This window comes from Erinaceus europaeus, chromosome 10 (genome assembly GCF_950295315.1).
Source record: "Erinaceus europaeus chromosome 10, mEriEur2.1, whole genome shotgun sequence".
Lineage (NCBI taxonomy): Eukaryota > Metazoa > Chordata > Mammalia > Eulipotyphla > Erinaceidae > Erinaceus > Erinaceus europaeus.
The window spans coordinates 101,578,990-101,600,254 of NC_080171.1; the positions used below are offsets into that span (position 1 = coordinate 101,578,990).

The 21,265-nt window shown below is 52.4% G+C and overlaps 2 protein-coding genes and 1 long non-coding RNA gene across 4 annotated transcripts in view; 1 reads left to right on the forward strand and 2 right to left on the reverse strand.

Moving 5' to 3' along the window:
• LOC132540925 (uncharacterized) overlaps positions 1 to 21,265 on the reverse strand; it is a 578,575-nt gene that overhangs the window by 20,540 nt on the left and 536,770 nt on the right. The window lies entirely within an intron of this gene.
• On the reverse strand, positions 4,347 to 20,912 carry CRAT (carnitine O-acetyltransferase). Of its 2 annotated transcripts, XM_060200316.1 has the most exons (15): positions 20,361 to 20,912; positions 18,679 to 18,816; positions 17,746 to 18,009; positions 12,887 to 13,005; positions 11,748 to 11,801; positions 10,609 to 10,774; positions 10,127 to 10,301; positions 9,521 to 9,699; positions 8,929 to 9,029; positions 7,929 to 8,048; positions 7,654 to 7,776; positions 7,440 to 7,575; positions 6,999 to 7,061; positions 5,809 to 5,946; positions 4,347 to 5,189 (listed from the first exon to the last, which is right to left on the reverse strand). In XM_060200316.1, exons 2-15 carry the CDS (start codon positions 18,703 to 18,705, stop codon positions 4,974 to 4,976), a joined length of 1,881 nt encoding a protein of 626 aa, XP_060056299.1. In that variant the 5' UTR covers positions 18,706 to 18,816; positions 20,361 to 20,912; the 3' UTR covers positions 4,347 to 4,973. The 2 variants fall into 2 exon arrangements, with proteins under 2 accessions (XP_060056299.1, XP_007527096.1); XM_007527034.3 differs by lacking the exon at positions 18,679 to 18,816 and having other exon boundaries at positions 20,361 to 20,910.
• Positions 20,979 to 21,265, forward strand: part of PTPA (protein phosphatase 2 phosphatase activator) — a 45,448-nt gene continuing 45,161 nt past the window's right edge. Inside the window, exon 1 of the mRNA XM_007527032.3 lies at positions 20,979 to 21,262. Within this exon, the coding sequence (XP_007527094.2) occupies positions 21,232 to 21,262 (31 nt within the window). The 5' untranslated portion in view covers positions 20,979 to 21,231. The remainder of the gene's footprint in view (positions 21,263 to 21,265) is intronic.

Below are 21,265 nucleotides of genomic sequence, written 5' to 3' on the forward strand. Positions count from 1 at the left end.
TATTAGGCTCCTTCAGAGCTGTTCTCTACAACACCACCTGATAACACCACCTGAGCACAGCTCAACTCCACCATTTCAGTTCAGTTGGTCACCTTCCTCATTTCACTCCGAAGGCTTTTTTTTTTTTTTTTTTTTCAAAATGGAGATATTGACAGGACCATAGGATAAGAGGGGTACAATTCCACACAATTCCCACCACCAGCACTCCCTACCCCATCCCCCACCCCCTTGAAAGCTTTCCTATTCTTTATCCCTCTGGGAGTATGGACCCAGGATCATTTATGGGGTGCCGAGGGCCTTTTTTAAGCACCCATTTTCATGCTTCCTGCCAGGAGGCAGCAACCCCCCCCCTCCCCCGTGGATTCCCCTTTCCCTCATCCCTGCTAGGCTCTCCCTTCCAGCCTTAGCATCTTCTTGCAACTCCTTCATGCCATGCCGCATAAAGTCTATTTTTTTTTGTTTGTTTTGTTTTATGCACTACTGGGGAAGGAACCTATACTGCCCAATTTCCCTTCTCTTTTTGTAAAAATTTATTATCCTGGGGGTCGGGCTGTAGTACATCAGGTTAAGCACACATGATTCGAAACTCAAGGATCGGCGTAAGGATCCTGGTTCGAGCCGCGGTTCCCATCTGTTGGGGGGGGGGTTGCTTCACAAGCAGTGAAGCAGGTCTGCAGGTGTCCATCTTTCTCTCTTCCTGTCTTCCCCTCCTCTCTCTATTTCTCTCTGTTTTAACAACAACAACATCAATAATAACAACAACAAGGGCAACAAAAAAGGAAAATAAATATTTAAAAAAATATTATCCGGGAGTTGGGCGGTAGTGCAGCAGGTTAAGTGCAGGTGTTGCAAAGTGCAAGGACCAGTGTAAGGATCCCGGTTCGAGCCCCCGGCTACCCACCTGCAGGGGAGTTGCTTCGTTGCTTCACAAGTGGTGAAGCAGGTCTGCAGGTGTCTATCTCTCTCTCCTCCTCTCTGGCACCCCTTCTCTCTCCATTTCTCTCTGTCCTATCCAACAACAACAACAACAATAATAACTACAACAATAAAACAATAAGGGCAACAAAATGGAATATAAAATTTTTTTTTTAAATTACTATCCTTATTTATTGGTTAGAGAAGTCAGAAATGGAGTGGGAAGGGGAGGTAGAGGGACAGAGAGACACCTACATCACTGCTCCACCACTTGTGAAGCTTTCCCCTGTAGGTAGGGACTGGGGGCTTGAACCTGGGTCCTTGTGCATTATAACATGTGCACTCAACCAGGTGCACCACCACCTGGCCCCTTTTTCCTTTTTTTTTTCAGAGAGAGGGAGGGAGGGACAGAGAAGAGACATAGCTCCATCATCCATAGAGCTCTTGTGGTGCTGTCCATGGAGTGCGCACATGACAATGGGCCCCATGCACAGGAAAGTGTGTGTAAAGTCCAAATGCCTCCCCCAATACTTTTCTTAATCAGAGAGAGGGAACCAGAGCATTGCTTTGATCCATGCGATGCCAGGGAGTGAACTCAAGACCTCATGCTTGAGAATTCAACACTTTATCCACTCCACCGCCTCCCAGGCTACAAAGCCTGAGTTTTTTCTTCTGAGGAGTCCCCATTCCACCTCTGCACACTGCCCCCCCTTCCAGCCACTGAAGTGAACGAATGAAGACAGCTAAAGCCAGGTTCTTGCCAACTCTAGTTGACAAAGGCTCTCGGTAGAAGCCAAGTCATCTTTAATTCACTAGTTCACTTTAATTCATTACATGTTCAAATTTCAAATGCTGTATTGCACAACATGTAATTAAGTTTGAGCTTTTCTTTGTTACTTGAACTTTACAGAAACAACAAATCAGGCTGCTCATATGCACATTGGCACAAGGGTCTGGTTGGTCTATTAGACCATCGGGTGGTGAAGCACCTGGTTGAGCGCACATGTTATAATGTGCAAGGACCCGAGTTCAAGCCCCCGGTCCCCATCTGCAGGAGGAAAGCTTTACGAGTTGGTGAAGCAGTGTTGCAGGTGTCTGTCTCTCTCCCTATCACCCCCTCCTTCCCTCTCAATTTCTGGCTGTCTCTAGCCAATAAGATCACATTTTTTTTCCCTCCAGGGTTATTGCTGGGGCTCCATGCCTGCACTATGAATTCACTGCTCTTGGAGGCTATTTTTCCCCTTTTGTTGCCCATTGTTGTTGTTATTATTACTGTTGTTGGATAGGACAGAGAGAAATCAAGAGAGGAAGGGAAGACAGAGAGCGGGAGAGAAAGATAGAGACCTGCAGACCTGCTTCACTGCTTGTGAAGCAACCCCTCAGCAGGTAGGGAGGCAGGGGCTTGAACCAGGATTCTTACGCAGGTTCTTGTGCTTTGTACCATGTGTGCTTAACCTGCTGCACTACCACCCGCCCCCCCATAAAATTATTATTTAAAAATTTTTTAATATTTATTTATTTATTTCCTTTTATTGCCCTTGTTGTTTTATTGTTGTAGTTATTATTGATGTCACTGTTGTTGAATAGGACAGAGAGAAATGGAGAGAGGAGGGGAAGACAGAGAGGAGATAAAGGACACCTGCAGACCTACTTCACCGCCTGTGAAGGGACTCCCCTGCAGGTGGGGAGCTGGGGGCTCGAACCCGGATCCTTACGCCGGTCCTTGCGCTTTTGCGCCACCTGCGCTTAACCTGCTGCGCTACCGCCTGATTCCCCATAAAATTATTTTTTAAAAAATACTTCACTGGGCCTCCACAGGAGGGACCTGTAACAATTCAAATGTCAGGGGACACCTTCAATTTTAAAAAATATTTTATTGTGTTCCAGGTGGCGGCGCAGTGGATAAAGCATTGGACTCTCAAGCATGAGGTCCTGAGTTCAATCCCTGGTAGCACATGTACCAGAGTGATATCTGGCTCTTTCTCCTCCTATGTTTCTCACTAATAAATAAAATCTTTAAAACAAACAACAAAAAAACCTTTTAAAAATATTTTATTTATTAATGAGAAAGATAGGAGAGAAAGAACCAGACATTTCTCTGGTACATGTGCTGCCAGGGATCAAACTCAGGAGCTCATTCTTGAGAGCTCTAATACTTTATTCACTGCGCCACTTCCCGGACCATATGGCACCCTCACTTTTGAAGGATAATTTTTGGAGGAAAATCCAGCCTACTATTCAACTCAAGTTCCAGGAGTCCTAGTGCTGGGAAGGGGGTGGGGGGGCAGAATTCTTCCATCCAAATTGGACTGGCTGAGGCCATCCAAAATTATTATTTTTTTTCCCATTTCATTGGATAGAACAGAGAGAAACTGAGAGAAGATAGGATAAAAATATGCTTTGCTGCTTGTGAAACATCCCCCTTGTGGATAGGGAGCTGGGGGCTTGAACCTAGATCCTTGCACAGGTCCTTGCCCTTAGTACTTAGTGCTTAACTGTGTGTGCCACTCCCCAGCTTCCTTATTTATTATTTTTGCCACCATGGTTATTGCTGGTGCTTAGTGCCTACATACAACTCCACCATTCCTGGTGGCCACATTTCCTTTTTTTTTTTTTCCTTCCCTTCCCTTCCCTTCCCTTCCCTTTTCTCTCCTTGTTTTTATAATAGAGACAGAAAAAAAATAGAAAGGGAGAGACAACCACAGTACTTCATTGTCCATGAAGCTCCCTTCCCTGCAGGTGGAGACTGGGGGCTGGAACCTGAGTTCTCGTGTGTTCCCATGTGCACTCTACTGGGTGTGCCACCACGGGACTCCCAGCAGCACAGGAAGCAGCTTCATCTCTGTGATTCGGATGAGGCCAAGAACCATGCCCTTTTTCCAGCAGCAGAACTGTCATGTGCAGCTCCTTTTGCTCACATACTCCTCCTACCAGTTGGTGTCTCCAGGAACCCTCAGGCTCCAATTAAAAAAAAAATGAGGAGCTACCCTCAGGCCCGAAATGCCTCACTTGCTGACCTTTTCCTCTTATGTCCTATCTGCCCCCTAAGGTTCCCCAGGAGCCTTCCTGTTGTTTGTGGAACAGAGGCCTCTCTCTCCACACAGGCTCCTTATCTTTGGCCAGTGCCTCTCCAGGGCAAGTACAGGGCTGTGATTAGGCAGCCATAATCTGGTGCCTGTTAGCATGGACAGCAGCACACAGCCTTGGACCCTGGGTGCCAGTCCCACACTGCTTGGCCCACTAGGCCTGGTGCTAGAGAGCCCCATAGTCCTTGGGAGAGAGTGGTCCGCACCACAGCCAGAGATGGGGGAGGCCTAGGTGACCAGCAAAGCACAGAGTGCTGGCTCTGGGGTGGTTCCTGGCTGCGCCTGAGCACTGCTTCTCCAGGCTCCTTGGATACTGCCCCTCAGATGCAGAGCAAGCTGAAGAAAGTCAGTCCAGGGGTTTATTCTTACACTGAAACACCTCTTTACCAACCAACCTCCCTTTATTATTTACCTTGCGTTTTAATATTGTGCAACAATGAACATACTTCGGGAACCAGCTGAGTGGAAGTGAGAGAGCTGGGCCTTGTCAGTTACTTCATTCAAGAGCTAAGGCCAGACCTCAGGCTTTTCCTCAGCAGTACCACTGGCCCCGTCTTCTCCACCCTTGCTGAGACAACTGCCTCTAGTTCCTGGGGGGCTTGGGCATCATACTGTAGACTTGAGTGCTGTCATGCAGATGACAGGGACTGGCTAGAGGCAGTGAGAAGGGAGCCACAGCCCCTCAGCATATCGAGGGCAAGGGCGGGGCCTGGCTGCTTCCCTGCCCCAGAGGAAGCCTTGGTGTCCAGGGGTCTGGGCCTGATGTCCTGCTCAGCCCAGGACAGTCTGGGGGGCCTGGCATATGTGAAGGGTGACCCTCAAAAGGCACATGGCTGGGGCCTACAAAGCCCTACTGAGGACACTGATGCAGGCCCAGTCAGAGCTGGGAGGCCTGAGGCCAAAGCTAGGAGGCCTGGTGGTGGCCCAGCCCCAGGTGAGTTGCGTGGTGCTGGCAGGCTCAAGCACACAGGCTCAGAGCTTTGCCCGGGGGTGGCTCTGCAGCAGAGCACGCATGTCCAGGAGGGCCTGTTCCAGGTAGTGGGCCATGCGGGCCGCGTTGGTCTCGGCACAGCTGTTGTAGGCAGACACAGAGAAGTTGATGTGGGCCTCCCTGGGGTTATAGCAGACACCGTAGCCGTCGGGAACCACGGGACCAAAGAACATGACGCAGTCTGTCTTGGAAGGGACCTACAGACAGTACAGGACTGAGGCTCTCCTTACTGCACCAACTCCCTATTAACCCTCCATCCTTGCCTGCCCCCACCACGCCCTTGCACCCACCAAGCTCTTCTCAAGATGCCCTTCTTCTCCAGTGGACCAGTCATGCCCTCTTATCCTTTGGGGGTGCAATTCTGGTGCTCTCATTAGGGTGTCTTTTGGACAGTTCTTAAACTGTTTGTTCCTCAGGAGCCCCCTACCCCCAGTACTTCCCAGAGGATCTGTCACTGCCTCCTACTCTGGGCTTCCAGCCTATACTGTGAGACCCGAGGGCTGGGGCAGTGTAGTATCGCCTCTGTATGCCAGGGCCTGGCATAGGCCTGGATCAGACATTCCTGTGTGTGACTGAAGCTGGTTTTGCCATCAGCCTGCCTGAGCATCAGTGGTGTCCCTGGCCCCAGCTCTTCTTCTTGAACTTAGCTGCCTGGACGGTGGGCTTGTGGGGCTGATGTGGGCTGGACACTACCAAGTCTGACTATGCTCTGGACCAGTCAGCGCAGCCTTTATCCAGCTCCAGCTTCTAGTGGGTTCTCTTTACCCCACCCCAGGGCTCCTAGGGCAGTGGCCAGGGCTGAGGGCAATGGCCCACCTGGCTGGTAGAGAGGTTGAAGTGTGTAGCGATGGCATAGGAGGTGTCCATGAAGATGTCCGGCATGCTCACCAGGTCCTCGATGGCTTGCAGCTTCAGGCCCAGTAGGTGCCGGTCAAAGGCGTCCCCGCGGATGGCCTGTGTATGTGTGTGCGTGGGGGGGGGAGGGGAGGGGGTAAAGGAGGGTTGGTAGAGGTTTTCAGGAGCAGGGCTGGGGGCACAGAGGCTGCCCTCTGCCCTGCCCAGAAGCTCAAGTTGGCAACCCATTTTTGACTCACTGGCCCATGAGATGAGAGTGTTTAGGCTAGACAGCCTTCACTTCACAGATGAGGAAACTGAGGCCAAGGACTTGTCCAGAAAGGCGTAACAGTATAAAAATTAAGAGCCTATGTCTAGAGCTAGGTGGCCTGGCCCTAGCCTAATTATGGAACCTCAATGTTTTCATCTATAAAATGGGGACAATCACTGAATACCCTTCACATAGGGCAATAAGATCTACTGGGCATCTATGAGTGATACCGGCAGAGCCTGGCACACATGAGTCAGGATGGTAACATTTATTTATTTATTATTTTTAACCAGATCCACTGGCATACTGTATACCAGGGGTCCGACTTTGGACCTTGTGCCTGTGGTCGAATACCTTATCTCCCACATCACCTCCTGGACTACTAGCATGGGAACCTCTATCCCCCAGACTGTAGCCCAGGCCCAAGCCTTCAGAGGGCAGAAACCCCGCCATCTGCCCAAACATTCTACTCTCAGTCCTGGGCTCAAGGCCACAAGGTTCAGAGGTTCACCCTGGAACCTGGCACCAGAAGAATCACCGGCTCCAGCCTCGATTTCTCCTACTTCATTTACTTTTCATATTTTAATTGTATTTAGCTATAATCCTTTACATTTGAATTTACTTCTTTTTTTTTTTTTTCTGGATGTTTATTTTAAGACTTACTGAGTGAGAGAGAGGAGAAATCAAACCTGGCACTGCACACTTGCAAGTCCTGTCACTCTACCACTAAGTCGCTTCCCTGGTCACTTGCTAACGATGCCAGGTGCCCCAGACTGGGGTGGGGGTACAAGCTAAGGGCAAGATCCCATCTGCTCTAGGTGGATCAGGCAGCTGAAGGGCTGGGGGCGGGGGTGAGGTGGGCACCAAGGCCAAGCAAGTCAAGTAGAAGAGGCTCACTCACCTGGTCAGTGTAGGCACGGTGGGCACTGATGGCCTTCCGCAACAGCGCCACCTTCTGGTGCTCCTAGGGGCACAAGGGGGTGGGGGTGTTAGAGCATCCTCCCTGGTCCTGCTACTCACCTCAGCAGCTCACTCCCCATCTAGCACTAGATTTTGAGCTCCCTGAGAAAAGGAAGTGAAGTGTTGTTGTCTTTCTAGTTGGTGCTCAGCCAGGGCCTGACATGGGGAAAATGCTCACTACTGATAAATGAATGAACTCTTCCCTTTTCTCTTTGGCTGCAAGGGAGCTCACAGCCAAATTCATGGCTCCATCTTGTTAGACCCCCTAGTGTTGACTCTAGAGCTTGTCTCTACAGGAGGGGGCCAGTGTGCATGTGACAGAGTGAACAGGAAGGAAAATGGCTCAAGCCCAGCTCGCCTTCCCTCACCCTGGTCATCTTACCCCTACGCTGGAGTCATCCATGGCCTGGACGAAGGCCAGAGAGTCTATGGAGGCTGAGCGGATGGTGTCGGTGCGGCCTAGGTGGAACATGCGCAGGGAGGCACTTTCGTACGTGGCACATGCCTGACCGTAGATCCTGGGTGGGAGATGGGGCTGAGCACAGTGCTGGCAGACCAACCCACTCAGGCCTCCCCCTCCCAGCACAGGCGGGCACCTGTAGTAGGCCAGCTGCAGCGCCATCTGGATGAAGGCATCTGGGCTCAGCTTCTCAGACTTGGGGAAATCTTTCCCAAAGTGATGGAACACGGCCACCATAACATCCAGATCCTGGATCATGCTGGGGGTGTGGGGAGAGGGTAGGAGGTGGATGAGGAACAGGTACCTGACAGCCCTGCCAACCCTAGGGGAGTGTCCATGAGCAATGCCAGAGCCAGCCAATATGACAATACGACAACAGACCTGGAATGGGCCCGCCCGCACCAGGCTTACATGCTAAGGTTCTGCTTGGCCTTCTCGATGTCGTTCTTGATCTCAGGGGTGATGTTGAACCTCAGCTTCCTGGGCATGGGCAGGGGCACCATGGGGGACCGCACTAGCTCCTGCTTCTTCCTGCATGGTTCATGGGAGGCCTCAGGCTCAGGCCTGTGGCTCTGGAGCCTGATTCCACTTCTGGGGTGGGGAAGACAGGTTCCCCACATCTTTGGGGGTGTCTACTCGGGAAGATTCCCAGGTTTGTTTTTCTAAAAACTGCTTTCAGGGGCCAGGGAGGTGGTTCAGTCAGCAGAACACAAGACTTTCATGAGTGAGGCTTTGGGTTTGAACCCTGACACCATATAAAAGCATCAAGGATATAAACTCCATGGATGGTGGAGTGGTACTCTGGTGTCTCTCTCTCACATTAAAATACAAGATAAAAAATTGGGCCAGGATGGGCCGGGTGGTGGTGCACCTGGTTGAGTGCATATGTTACAGCACACAAGGACCCCAGATTCAAGCCGCCGCTTCCCACCTGCAGGGGGCAAGCTTCATGAATGGTGAAGCAGTGCTGCAGGTCTCTCTCTCTCTTTATATATATCCCCTTCCTCTCAGTTTCTGGCTGTCTTTATCCAATAAAAAAAAAAAAACAACAGCATTGGGCCAGGGAGGCGGTTCCAAGACAGAGTGAACGTATAAGGCACTGATTTTAATGCCCAGCATTGCATAAACAGTAAATAATAACATAAAAGCTCCTTTTACTCCAGTTTTTGAGTGTCCAAATGGAGGATGCCTGGAATGGGGAAGGGACATGTCTGAGGTGACAAGGCCAGGAAGTGGCAGAGCCAGAGTACAAACCCAGTTCTAACTGATGCTAAAACTTCCACACTTGTCTGGCTTCCTCTGAAGTAACAGATTTGAAGCAGAAAGGAGAATACCATTTCCTGAGAGCCCATTTTCAACTATGTGTGACCTGCTGGGGGACTGTGCAGAGGGGCAGGAGAACCATACTCACGTGAACTCAATGACATGGTCCACGAGGGTGATGATGGGGGGCCCCTCTGCAGCGGCATGCTCATAAACCAGCCCACAGGAGCCATCTTCTGCCACGATGAACTGTGGAGGGGAGCAGGGACAGGAACCTCAGGTCCCTAGAGCCACTCTCTGCAGCCATCACAAGGGGTATGCTGACTTATTACTAATCTGTTATTAACAGTAGCTAGTACTCACTCAGTGGGGACACTGGGACACCTCTCCCAGGCCATATTAGGCAGGTCCCACACCCATAGACTTTACCCATAGACTGTAATTAACTACCTCACTAGGGAGTCCCAGCACCACCTGACAGGTGCAAAGTGGAGAAGTCGGGGCCAGGATTTCGCCATCCTGGCGGCATCACAGACTCTTTCTGGTGTGCTGAAGGATGAGTTGGGGGGGAGGTAGTGGTTTCTGGGCCAGCGCCCACTAATGATAGGCTGATTGCCTGCTAATTACTGCCTCATCCACCTGCTGGCTTCCTGCCTCCTTTACAAGCTGGGCCGCAAGGGCCCTGGATCAAGCTTGGGCATGTGTCTGGGGTGGGAGTCAAGGCTCTTTCCAGTCCTCACCTGTAGTGTCTTGTCGAACCAACGGTTGCCGCTGTTGAGACTGCTGCCGCCCCCATGCAACATCTGGCCAGCCACGTGGCTGCGGTACACGTCTTCAGAGACCCTGGGCGTGGGCGCGTCCAGGCACACAGTGAAGATGCTCTGCTGGATGGAGCGCACTGACTCCCGGTTTGCCTTGTCTGTAGATAGTGTGGGGGTGGGGTAGGGTGCATAAAAGATGGGGTGGGCGTGTTAGGCCTGGGGAGGCCTCCACAGTGTTCACCTAGGGCTGAGTGCTGGTTTAAAGTTTTATACTCAATCATGCCCTGCAATGCACGAGGCAAACCCCCGCCCCCGCCAGCCCTGTCCACCCCATACTAGCAGGGAGGGGACCAGAGCCCAGGGGGCCAGAGTGTAGTTGGCAGGGACTGATACAGAGGTGTTTGGAGGGATATTATGTGCACTCTCACTGTACGCTGCTGTCAAAGAAGGGACTGCCCACTTAATGCAGCCCAGCCTCACCTTCCCCATCTGAGAAATGGGGACACACACACACTCTGAAAGCTGAGAGGATTCAGCTATGGTCACCCAAGACCTATTATGGGCAGAGGCTGGGACCCGGGGCACCTTTGATGAGAGTGCTGTAGGCCTTGGCCCAGGAGTTGCGGTGGTTGGAGGTGAGGATGCCCACGGGCTCTTTGTTGGCTTGCAAGGATGAGTTCCAGATCTTTTCCAGCTGCACAAAGATCTGATCTGAGGTGAGGGGTGTTCCATCACTGTTGTACACATCCAGCTCAAAAAACTGTCAGGGTACAGGTGAGAGGAGAGGGGACTGGTGGATATCTCAGAGGGCAGTGGCCACCGCCCTCCACACCAGTCACCTTCTAGTCTCAGAGACCCATAGGGCAGTCTGGCCAGACAGGCTAGTCAGGCCTGCAGCCTTTCCCAGGGCCCCTCAGGCTGGGAGCCAGCTGACTACCCAGAGAAGCCCCAGTGGGGGCCTATGGGCACAGGTATGAGGGAAGCTGCTTTGCCGCTTTTCCCAGAACCATTTGCAGTGGGGTGGGGCGGGGTGGGGTGGGGCCCCTGTGTGTGTGGAGAGCACCCACTTGGTAGTTGTGCACCACTGTGATGTGTGTGGGCGGCTTCTTAATCTTGCTGAAGTTGACCACCGAGTCCTGCTTGGGGCCCGGCACGCGGCAGGAGGACAGGATCTGATAGTACTGGTTCATGCACAGGGGCTTCCCACCCAGGTACTCCACCGGCAGGGTCTCGCTGTGGGGCAGAGGATGACAGCGAGTGAGGTAGGGGAGCAGCTGGGAGGTGGCACAGTGGATGGAGCATTGGACTCTCATGCATGAAGTCCAGGCTATGACTCCTGGAATCACATGTGCCAAGGTGATGCCCTGGTTTCTCTCTCTCTCTCTCTCTCTAATAAACAGAAGTCTTATTTATTTTTATTGCCACCAGGGTTATTGCTGGGGCTCAGTGCCAGCACTATGAATTCACTCCTCCTGGCTGCCATTTTTCCTCTTTTAAAAATGTTTTATTTGCTAGGAAAGAAAGAAATTGAGAGGGAAGGGGGAGGCTGAGAGGGAGAGAGAAAGACAGACACCTGCAGCAGCATTGCTTCACCATTCGTGAAGCTTCCCTCCTGCAGGTGGGGACTGGGGTCTTGAACCTGGGTCCCTGAGCATGGTGACATGTATGCTCAACTGGATGCATCACCACACGGCCCCATAAATACAAATTTAAATCTTAAAGAAAGATGAGTGGAGGAGAGCAGAACCTTGGCAATGACTATTACTGGGGGCTGGATCAGGCTTCAAGGAGGCAGGGGTAAAGGGAAGGGGCTCACACAGGCAGCGTGGCATTCCATTGCACATCCCCACATCCCCTCAGCATAAACTGGGGGCCTGAGAGAGCTAGGCTGGGCTCTGGAGGCCCCATCAAGCCCGGTCCCCCTAGAAACTCCCTTGTCTCTGGGCTGGGCTTCAGCTGCCATCTGGGAGATGTGACTGGGACACCAGTTTATTCCAGGGGCTTTCTGGGATTGGGTCACCAGGAGCTGCTAGACCTGGCAGCTAGTGCCATTCCAACACTGTCTCCCAAACCCCAGTGGAAAGTGAAAGCAACCAGATTCTGGGTCTGTCCAGTGCCAGGGTCCTGTGGGGCTAGACAGGGCATCAGAACTGGCCAGGCTGGTGTGGCTGTGGTAGTTAGGCAGGGCAGCACTGGGGCCACTCACTTGTCAATCATGGCCTTGAAATCCAACACACCCTCGATGAGTTTGGCAGCAAACCTGAGGAACCAATCAGAGGAACCAATCAGAGATAAGAAGCTGGGGGAGAGGTCCCTGGTTCAGAACCACCTGCTGGGGGTGAAGGGGTAGGTCCAGTCAGGTCAAGGGAGGGGACCCATTGTTTCACTAGATGCCTGTCAACTGCAGGGCCTAGGTTCTGGGGCCTGGCTGTCCTCTAAGTCTACTTCCTCTAATCTCTAAAAGGATGTTTGGAAGACTCCAGGAGATGTACTGGGCTAAACAGGATTTAGGTACTAATGAATTGGCAGTCTGAAGGAGGCTGACTTCTGAACTAAAAGTTCTACCTATAAAGGTACTGGGCCTCTGGAAGCTCAGCCCAGAGTCAGGAAGAGGTGAGGGTGAGGAGGCCACTGAGTTACCAAAACATAATTAGGGAGGGCACTGGGAGAGGGCCAGTGTGAACAAGAGGGTAGTGGCTTCAGATGTCTGGTTCTAATGAACAAGTCCCCTCCATTTTCTGGGCCTCTGTTCCCCAGGTCACCTCCCTCCACCTGCTTTTCCTCCCTGGACAGTCTGGGTCACATCAGCTATGCTGGACACCCACCTTGCCTTGGACCACCCACTAGACTTCCTGAGCCTGACCACTAGGTCTTTCCAGGTTGCTCTGGCCCCTTTAAGAGAAGCAGGTAGTGATCACAAGTGGCTGGTCCCCAGGCAGGAGATTCCTGTCTGGTATTTTTATCCCTAGTAGAACCGGAACTGAGGCCAGAGCAAGTGACATGGCCGAGTGTGGAAAAGGGAACTGTGTACAAAGGTCACCTCTGAGGCCAGCAGAAGAGAGAAGGAAGGGGGTGGAGGATGAGGTCTCAGAATTGGGGAAGGGGAAGCTTCAGGTTGATGGCATGGGAAGAACTGGAAAGTCTGATTCCTACCCTGGGTCAGCTGATGGTGAAATGTGATCCAGGCCCATTCATTTCTCTGAGCCTGAGTTTCCCCATTTTTCAGGCAACAGTGGTACTCCGGACTTTATTACGCTGTTCTAGGGGTGATATTAGCTAATGAAGCGGTCAAGCTCTTGAGGGGGAAATGGACTACAGGGCCCAATCCCCACTCCTGCCACTCACCGGAGTTGGCCCTGAAGATCCACAAAGTCCTGTTTGGGCAGCATCAGGCCGGGGCTGGAGTGGATGACCAGGGGCTGGCGGTACTGGAGGTAGGCTGTTTTGAGCCACCAATCAGACAGCTGGAGGGAATACCAGAACCTGTGAGGAGGGCTGGCCAGGGCTAGGGGGTCTGGTGAGGCTTCTCTGCCTTCTCTATACAGCAAGGACTCTGAAAGTGCAAATTCAGGTCCACACCTGACATCCAAGCCCACCAAACAGCACTCTGTTACTCCTCTTATTTCATTTACTTATTATTGGCTAGAGACAGAGAGAAATTGAGAGGGGAGGAGGAGACAGAAAGGGAAGGAAGGAGAGAAAGAGAGAGAGAGAGAGAGAGAGACCTGTAGCCCTGCCTCACCACTCGTAAAGTTTTCCTCTTGCAGGTGGGGAACAGAATCCAGGTCCTTGTACACTTGTAACGTGTGCTTAACCAGATGTGCCACCATCTGGCCCTTATGTTATTCCTCTTCACCCAGCTAAGCAGCATCAGCCACAGCAATACTATTAAGAAAAAGATGGGGGGGGAGCCGGGTGGTGGTGCAGCGGGTTAAGCGCACATGGCACAAAGCGCATAGTTTGAGCTCCCTATCTGCAGGGGGTTCGCTCACAGGCAGGGAAACAGGTCTGCAGGTGTCTTTCTCTCTTTTTTCTGTCTTCCCCTCCTCTCTCCATTTCTCTCTGTCCTATCCAACAACAATGACAACAATAATAACAATCATAATAACAACAACAATGATAAACAACAAGGGCAACAAAAGGGAAAAATTTTTAAAAACTTAAAAAAAAGAAAAAGATGGGGGGGAAGAGAAAAAGATGGGAAGAGTGAAAAGACTGGAAGGAAACCTGGGGTGGGCAGAAGAGGCAGAGATATGAACCATTTTTTCTTTTTCTTAGATATTTTCAATGACTCTACTTTTAGGAATACAGAGGTATGCCTGATATATTTTTTTTAAAAGGGGGTGGGGGTAGATAGCATAATGGTTATGTTCTCATGCCTGAAGCCCCCAAGTACCAGGTTCAATCCCCTGCACCACCATAAACCAAACTGAGCAGTGCTCTGGTAAAAAAACAAAAAACAAAAAAAAAACACAAATAAACAACAAACAAGGCAGGGGAGGTACACGGTGGAGCAACTGGTAGATCACACACATTACCATGTGTAAGGGTTCAAGCCAGCATAATGATTATTTGAAGAAACATTCATTCCTGAGGATCTGAGGTCCCAGGTTCAATCTCCAGTCCCACCATATGCCAGAGCTGAGCAGTGCTCCAGTCTGTGTATCTCTCACATTAGAAAAAAAAATGAAGAAAGAAGAGAAAAACAAATGGCCACCATTAAAGGTGGAATCGGGCAGGCACAGAGCTCCAGAGATAACCCAGGTGGGAAAAAAAAAAAAAGTGTGTGTGTGGGAAGCCATAAAAAAAAAAAAAAAAGAGCCCCTTGAATTTGGGTGACTCTCCCATCCTGGCCCATGGCAGAGACCCACGGGTCACAGCTACTCTGGAGACTGTGGTCCTCTGTGACTTCTGTTTGGCTGGTGTAGGAATAGGTAGTGAAAACTCACTTAATCTCAAGGTCAGGATAATCCTATGGGAGCTCACTGGGAGGATAAATCACTGTGGCAGTGTCAGGACCTGGCCACACATTCCATGTCCCTGCCAGGTGGGTTGTCCTCTGTTCAAACTGGGAGGTGTCTCTCCAGAGGTCTGTCTTGAACACAAGTGAAAGGTTGCTGGCTCGGGGCTGTGCAGCCGCCCAGGTGACACACTGGGCTGCAACATGCTCCTGCAATAGGCCACCAGTAGGCCTTTCTCATGTCAAACAATAGTGCTTCTTGACACAGGTTTGCAGGTTTGCCAGAGGCAACTGCTAATCTACTGTCAGCTGACTTGGGTCTGTGGGAATGGCCCCTGCATCAGTCATTCCCTGCTGTGTGGCTCAGAGATTCCCTAAGAGCAGCTGTGCAGTAGTGTTCTTTCCATCTCCTTCTCTGGGCCTCTCTCTCTCTCCCCTTGGGGACAGCCAAGCGGCCTACAAGCCAAGAGAGGTCTTGAAGCCTCTAACAGAGCTTGGGAGAACAAGGGAAAGAAGTGAGTATCCCTCACTCTCCAATCTGCTGGCAGTAGCCCATTTTCTTAAGGGGCCTTCTAGGGAATTGGGGGAGATGGCATGATGGTTATGCAACAGACTGATGTCTGAGGTTCCAAAGTCCTGGATTCAGTCCGCTGTACATTAATCAGAGCTGAGTAGTGCTCTGGGGAAGTAAAGGTGGGGGGGGGGGGTGAGGAGAGGGGCTCTGAGTGGAGAGGAGGACCTCCTACCCTTTTTAGTCAGAACTTCAGTTTGGAAGACCTCCAGGTTCAGTGGAGCTGGGAGATTCTGAACCCCAGTTTCTCTAAGTGCCTTCCAGCAGTGTTCTATCTGGACCTGAGCTCTCCACCTAATCCACGAATCCCATCTCTTGTTTGCAGCTTCAAACCCTCCCCTGCCCCTTCACAGCACCCCTACTGCCCCCTGCCCCATACCAGAGTACCAGAGCACTGCTCAACTCTGGCTTATAGTGGTGCTGGGGATTGAACCTGGGACCTCAGTGCCTCAGGTATGAAAGCCTTTTTGCATAACCACTGTGCTGTCTTCCCAGCCCCATAGCACCCCAACTTTTTTCTATTTTTATTTATTGGATAGAGACAGTCAGAAAACAAGGGGGAAGGGAGAGATAGAGAGGAAGAGAGACAGACTGCTGCCCTGCTTCACCACTTATGAAGCTCTCCCTCTGCAGGAGGGGGCTGAGGGCTCGAACCTGAGTCCTTGTACATCAAAACATGTACGCTCAACCAGGTGTGCCACCACCTGGCCCCTCAGCACCCCAACTTTGTAGAGTGAGAACCTGCCTGGCTCTGCTTTTTCCTACAAAACTCCTCCTCCCTTGGCTATTCCCTGTCTCCTGTCCCCTTAGAAAGTTGCTTTAGGTCAGGACTGTCCCTCCCAAAACCCCAGAGAGCCAGGCGCTATGATGCTGCCTCCAAAACATCCCTTCTAGCTAACGCTATGGAGAAGCGGTGTTAGTCAGGGATACCCAGGAAAGGTGTTGAGAAAGTAAATTCTGTGGCTGGGCGGTGGTGAACTGGTTTAAGGGAACATATTATCATGCACAAGGGCTACGGTTCGGACCTTCGATAACCACCCGCAGGGGGAAAGCTTCACAAGCGGTGAAGCAGGTCTGCAGGTGTCTCTCTGACTCTCTCTCTCTCTCACCCTTCCTTCTCTATTCCTCTCTGTCCTATCAAATTAAATAAATATAAGTTAAAAAACTTAAAGAAAAAAAGAATTATTTAAAAGAGAGAGGAAATTCTGAGTTTTTATAATAATGAGGTGGGAGGGCTTGAAATTTGTTTAGTTAGGACATATTTCACATCCGGTCTCTACACAGTTATTTTTTTTTAACCAGAGCACTGCTCAGCTCTGGCTTATGGCGGTGCGGGAGATTGAACCTGGGACTTTGGAGTCTCAGGTACAAGAGCCGCTTTGCATAGCCATTATGCTATTTACCCTCCGCTCTACACATGATATTTAAAGATAATTTGATACATGTAGTAAAAAAAAAAATCGAGCATGAGAAGACCAAGAGGAAAAGTGCTCTGAGCTCTGTCCTGTTCATACTCGTTAGGCAGCACCCCAAGAGCCCAGCTGAATTCTTTCTCACCTTCTCCCTGCCAGCCTCCCTCCAAGCTGATGCACCCTCCCTCGGCACACCTACTGCCCCCACTCTAGCAGCCTTCTCTCTAGGCAGCCAGAAGCCCTCTTGATCGCTAGGTCGAAGTAAAAGACACAGATGACACACACAGAAACACCAGCGGAGGGAAGGAGTGGGTACCTGTGCAGACGTGCTTTTGAGAGCTGAATATATCTCTTGGCAAATGGAGACACAGAACTGGGCACCCGTCCCCTGAACGCCATGACAGCTTGAAGCCACTCTGCAGCTCCCACCCCACTGACCTCTGCTCTGAGCTCCTGCTCTTCCTGCCACTCTCTTGCAGCCTTTGTCTCTGAACGTGCCAGGATGTGGCCATCTTTGCCCATGCTGTCCCTTGTGTCTTGAGCCACTTCCTCTCTAACTTCTCTGTGAGTTGAGAATAAAGACAATGTGCTTACCCACCCCTACTTCTTTCTTTCTCTCTCTTTTTTAAGTTTAATATTTATTTATTTATTTATGAGGAATGATAGGTGGAGAGAAAGAGCCAGACATCATTCTGGTATGTGTGCTGCTGGGGACTGAATTTAGGACCTTATGCTTGAGAGTACAATGCTTTATCCATTGCACCACTTCCCGGACCACCCCCTACTTCTTTCTCATTGTCCCTCCCCACCCTCTTTTTTAATGTTTATATAAAATTTCATGGCCTGAAGTGATCAGATTCATTTGCCTATGTTCGGTTTAATTTTCTCCCCACCCTACTAGGATGTCAGCTCCGAGAGGCCACCAACTGACTGTGTCTTACTTCTAGATACCCTGTAGCAGAAAAGCAGACAACTGGAGCCCCGGTAAGATTCCATTCATGCATCTGGCAACAAGTGCCAGTGAGAAGAAAGTGACTGGGCAGGGGTAGATAGACATAATGGTTATGCAAAGAGACTCTCATGCCTGGGGCTCCAAAGTCCCAGGTACAGTCCCCCACACTGCCATAAACCAGAACTGAGTAGTGTTCTGGTAAAAAACAAACAAACAAACGAAACCAGAGTCTCTGAGAGGGACCCTGTCCCTTCTCTTCCACCTACCCAAGGGAGTTGTGGGCCCCACATCATCATCTTTCTCACTTACCCAGTTCTCCAGCTTCTTGGCCCTGCGTTCCAGCCCCTTCTGCAGACGCTCCCCAACACCCCCCGAACTCTGAAACTCTTCCACCAGCTGCTTGGTCTGGGTCCACTCCTCCTGGCTCACGATGGGCTGCAGAGCCTTGAGGTAATGGTCCAGGGACTGCTTCAGGGGGGGCACAGGCTGCCGGGGCAGTGAGTCCTGGTGGGTCTTGAATCTGCCAGCAACTTTCATCATGGAGGAGGGCTTGAGGAAGCCCAGGGGCTTCACCTGCAGGCAGCAGAAAATCTTGTTCATTATCCTTTCTGCTCCAGCAATTCCCATGCCACTGCCATGGGCACTTATGTGCCCATCCCTGGGGTCAGAGCCTGCCTCTTGGGTGGTGCCCTGGTGCCCTCCCTGACTTCCCAGCCCTTCAGCTATAGGTGTGTCCACCTCTCCCAGCCCTGGAGATGAGGGACGGTGTGGCTATTGATTTTGGCAGGGCTCAGGGGAATCAAAGCAGAGTGACACCTGCTGGCAGCAGAAGAGGTGAGAGGGATCTCTCATCTGTTTGGATGCATGGGACGCACTCTGTCACCCTGGACTCTTAGCCAGCCAGCAGTGAGGTGACCACCCAGAGGTTCCCACCTCCTTTTCTCCCACCCTTGCCAGGTTGAGAAATAAGAGGGGAGGAGAGAAAATCCGAGGGAGGCAGCTGATGACAGGACCTCTGGGTGTGGGCGAGGTCTTGGGTTTTTTCTCTGTCTGTGGGGTGAGAGTGGGGGGGTGGGTGGCACAGGGCAGTGCTGTAGCAATAGAAAGGTGAAAGGTGGCTGGGAAGGTAAGAGGTGGCAGAGAGAGTCCAGAAGACTCTGGAGATGGGGCAGAAAGAGAAACGGGAGGGTTTCAAGGTTGCTGGCAGCAGCGGTCAGGTAAGCAGTAGAGGCTGTTCCATACCTTCTCTTGCTGCTGCCCGTCCTCCATGGCAGGACTGAGGTTCTGAGCCCTGTCTGCCTGCCTCGGGCAGGATCTCTAAGCCTAACTGTGCTACCACTTGGGTGAGCGGACCTAGCAAGACACAGCCACTTGCCCCGGCTGGAAAGAGAAGACAAGAGCCAAGATTCAGAGGGGAGGCAGAAGTGGTGATGGCTATGGTGGCTCTATGGTGGTGTCTGGGCTTGTGACAGTGACTGGAGCAGTTGCCCCACCCTCCTAACTTCCAGAGGTGAAGGAATGGGGAAGAAGGAAGGAAGGGAGTGGTGGGCTCTGGAGCAGCTGGAAACCTAAAGAATCATTTCTCCTTTAAATAGGCCCAGCGCCAGGGAGGCAGGCCAAGAGATAGTAAAAAAAATCCACCTGCTGGAACTGGTGTTTGTTGTAAGAGGGAAAAATTGGGGGGTGGCAGTGGGCAGAGAGTGCTTAGCTGCTGAGGTTTTCACAGTCCTGAAATCTGTCCTAGAAACTGGGATTAGTTCAAGGGAACACATATTGGGCTAAAAGGCCACAGTGCTCAGGGGCACCCTTCCACCACAGCCTGGTTCTCTAGCTCTGCAGCTTGTTGGGGACTAAGAGTAGAGGACTTTGCCTATTAAAAACAAACTCAAGTATTTGGGAGAGGGAAAAAAAAAAAGAGGAGTAAGAAACTGCGATTTCCTGAGAACAAGGGAAATCCTCTAGGGGGTGAGAGTGGGAGAGTGGACACAGATCTTTGGTGGTGGATGTTGGTTTGCAAATAAATCCTTTAATTTTATAATCTTAGAAACCACAATTAAATCACTAATAAAAAATACATAAACCCAAGGACCCCAGCTTTGGGCTACACTAGATCTAAATGCAAACCCAGGAAGGTTTATGTCTGTGTCCCCAGCAGTAAAGTTATCTGACCCCATAACGTATCCTGGGCGATAAACTAGAGGTTTTCTGAGGGTGTGGTGGGGGTGGAGGAGATGGGGACAAGTGGGGGCAGGTGAAGAGGGTCCTAGCAGAACCTCTGGTCTAGCTGACATATCCTTTGCCCTCTGGGTCTGGTAAAGCCTATCTGAATCTACTTGGCACAGTGAGAGGGAGATGCAAGTGGAGATACGCTTGGAGTACAGACAGAAACTCCAAGGTAGATACCAGTACTGATTACTTCAGTCTGTCCTCTGGGTAGGAGATGGGGCAGAGGTGGACGGCTGAGTGGACGGCATCTTCGGAGACAGGGGGCTGCTGCCACCTGCCAGTTTGGAAAACCTCCAGCTCAGCCCGGCTGGCTCTATTCCTCCTTCCCCAGGGCCCCAGGGGTGGGAGTGTGGGAGGGGGCGCCTGAGCCCGAGGAGGCTTGGCCAAGTGTCTTTCACTTCTTCCTGCGCCTGGGATGAGCTGCAGGTGCATGAGTCCGAGAACAGCTGCTAGAGAGACACTCCTGCTGTGTCCCCGGGCTCCGGCTCGAAGTGTGTGCGTGGCTGTCTGAGGTCAGGGCTCCCACTCTATTTCTTCCCGTCTGCTGGACATTGCCCCCACCCCGGGTGCGGGCTCCATCCCGGCTGTGACCTTGAGGCTCGGATCCCGCTGGCGGCTGCAGGCCAAGGGCTCCCCCGCGCCCCGCCACCCACCCGCCCGGCTCGGGGCCACCAGGCCGGCATCCCCGGCGCACTCACCACGGTCCTGGCGGCGAAGGCCAACATCTTCGCGGTCCGCCCGCGGACAGAGTCCGCTCCGCCCCCGAGCCGGGCAAAGTCCTCGCCGCCGGCGTCGCTGGTGGGTCCGGCTAGGGCCTCCGGGTCAAGGTCGCCGAGTCCCGCCGCCTGCGGGCAGTGGCCCCGCGCCCACCCACCGGGCCCGGCGGGCTGCGGGCTGGCTGCCCCGCGGAGGAGGACGCGAGGGCGGGGCCTCCGGCCAGTTGTGGCCGCGGCGACTAACCGCCGGCGACGGGCGGGAACACGGGCCGGGGCGGGGCCGAGGGCGCCGCGATCGGCGGCGGGGGGATGCTTGCGGGCGGAGGCTGCGGTTCAGACGGTTCGCGGCCCCTTCCAAGCGCCGTCCAAGCTGCTGGACGCGGCAGTGGGCACCCCTCTCCGTCCGCTCGCTGTCATCGATTGCCACGCTCAGAGCGGCAGGAAAACCGTCCTGTCGACAGGGAGGTGACCTCTAACAATCCCCAGGATGAAAAGTCAGGGCCACTCACGATGACAGGTGCACTGCCCCGCACAAACATGGCCGCCCCGCCCAGCCTGCCGTTGGGGCGCATGCGCTCCGGCGCCCCGCACTAACATGGCCGCCAGCTCCCAGGGAGCGCGCCCGCCGCGCGCCGGCCGTTGCTGGGCATGCGCCCTAGGCGCCCCGCACCAACATGGCGGGCGTGTTCGTGGGGGTGACTTTAATTCTCGGTTTTCAGTTATAGCCGGCCGGCGCCCATTTCTCTTCCGGGAGTTCCGAAAGCGCGGTGGAGCCGGGGAACGGCCGGGTGGGTGCGGGGGTGACAGGTGAGAGGGAACTGCAGGCATCCAGCCGACCCCGGGCGGGAGGAAGATGGCAGAGGGCAAGCTGCAGTCGCAGCCAGGTA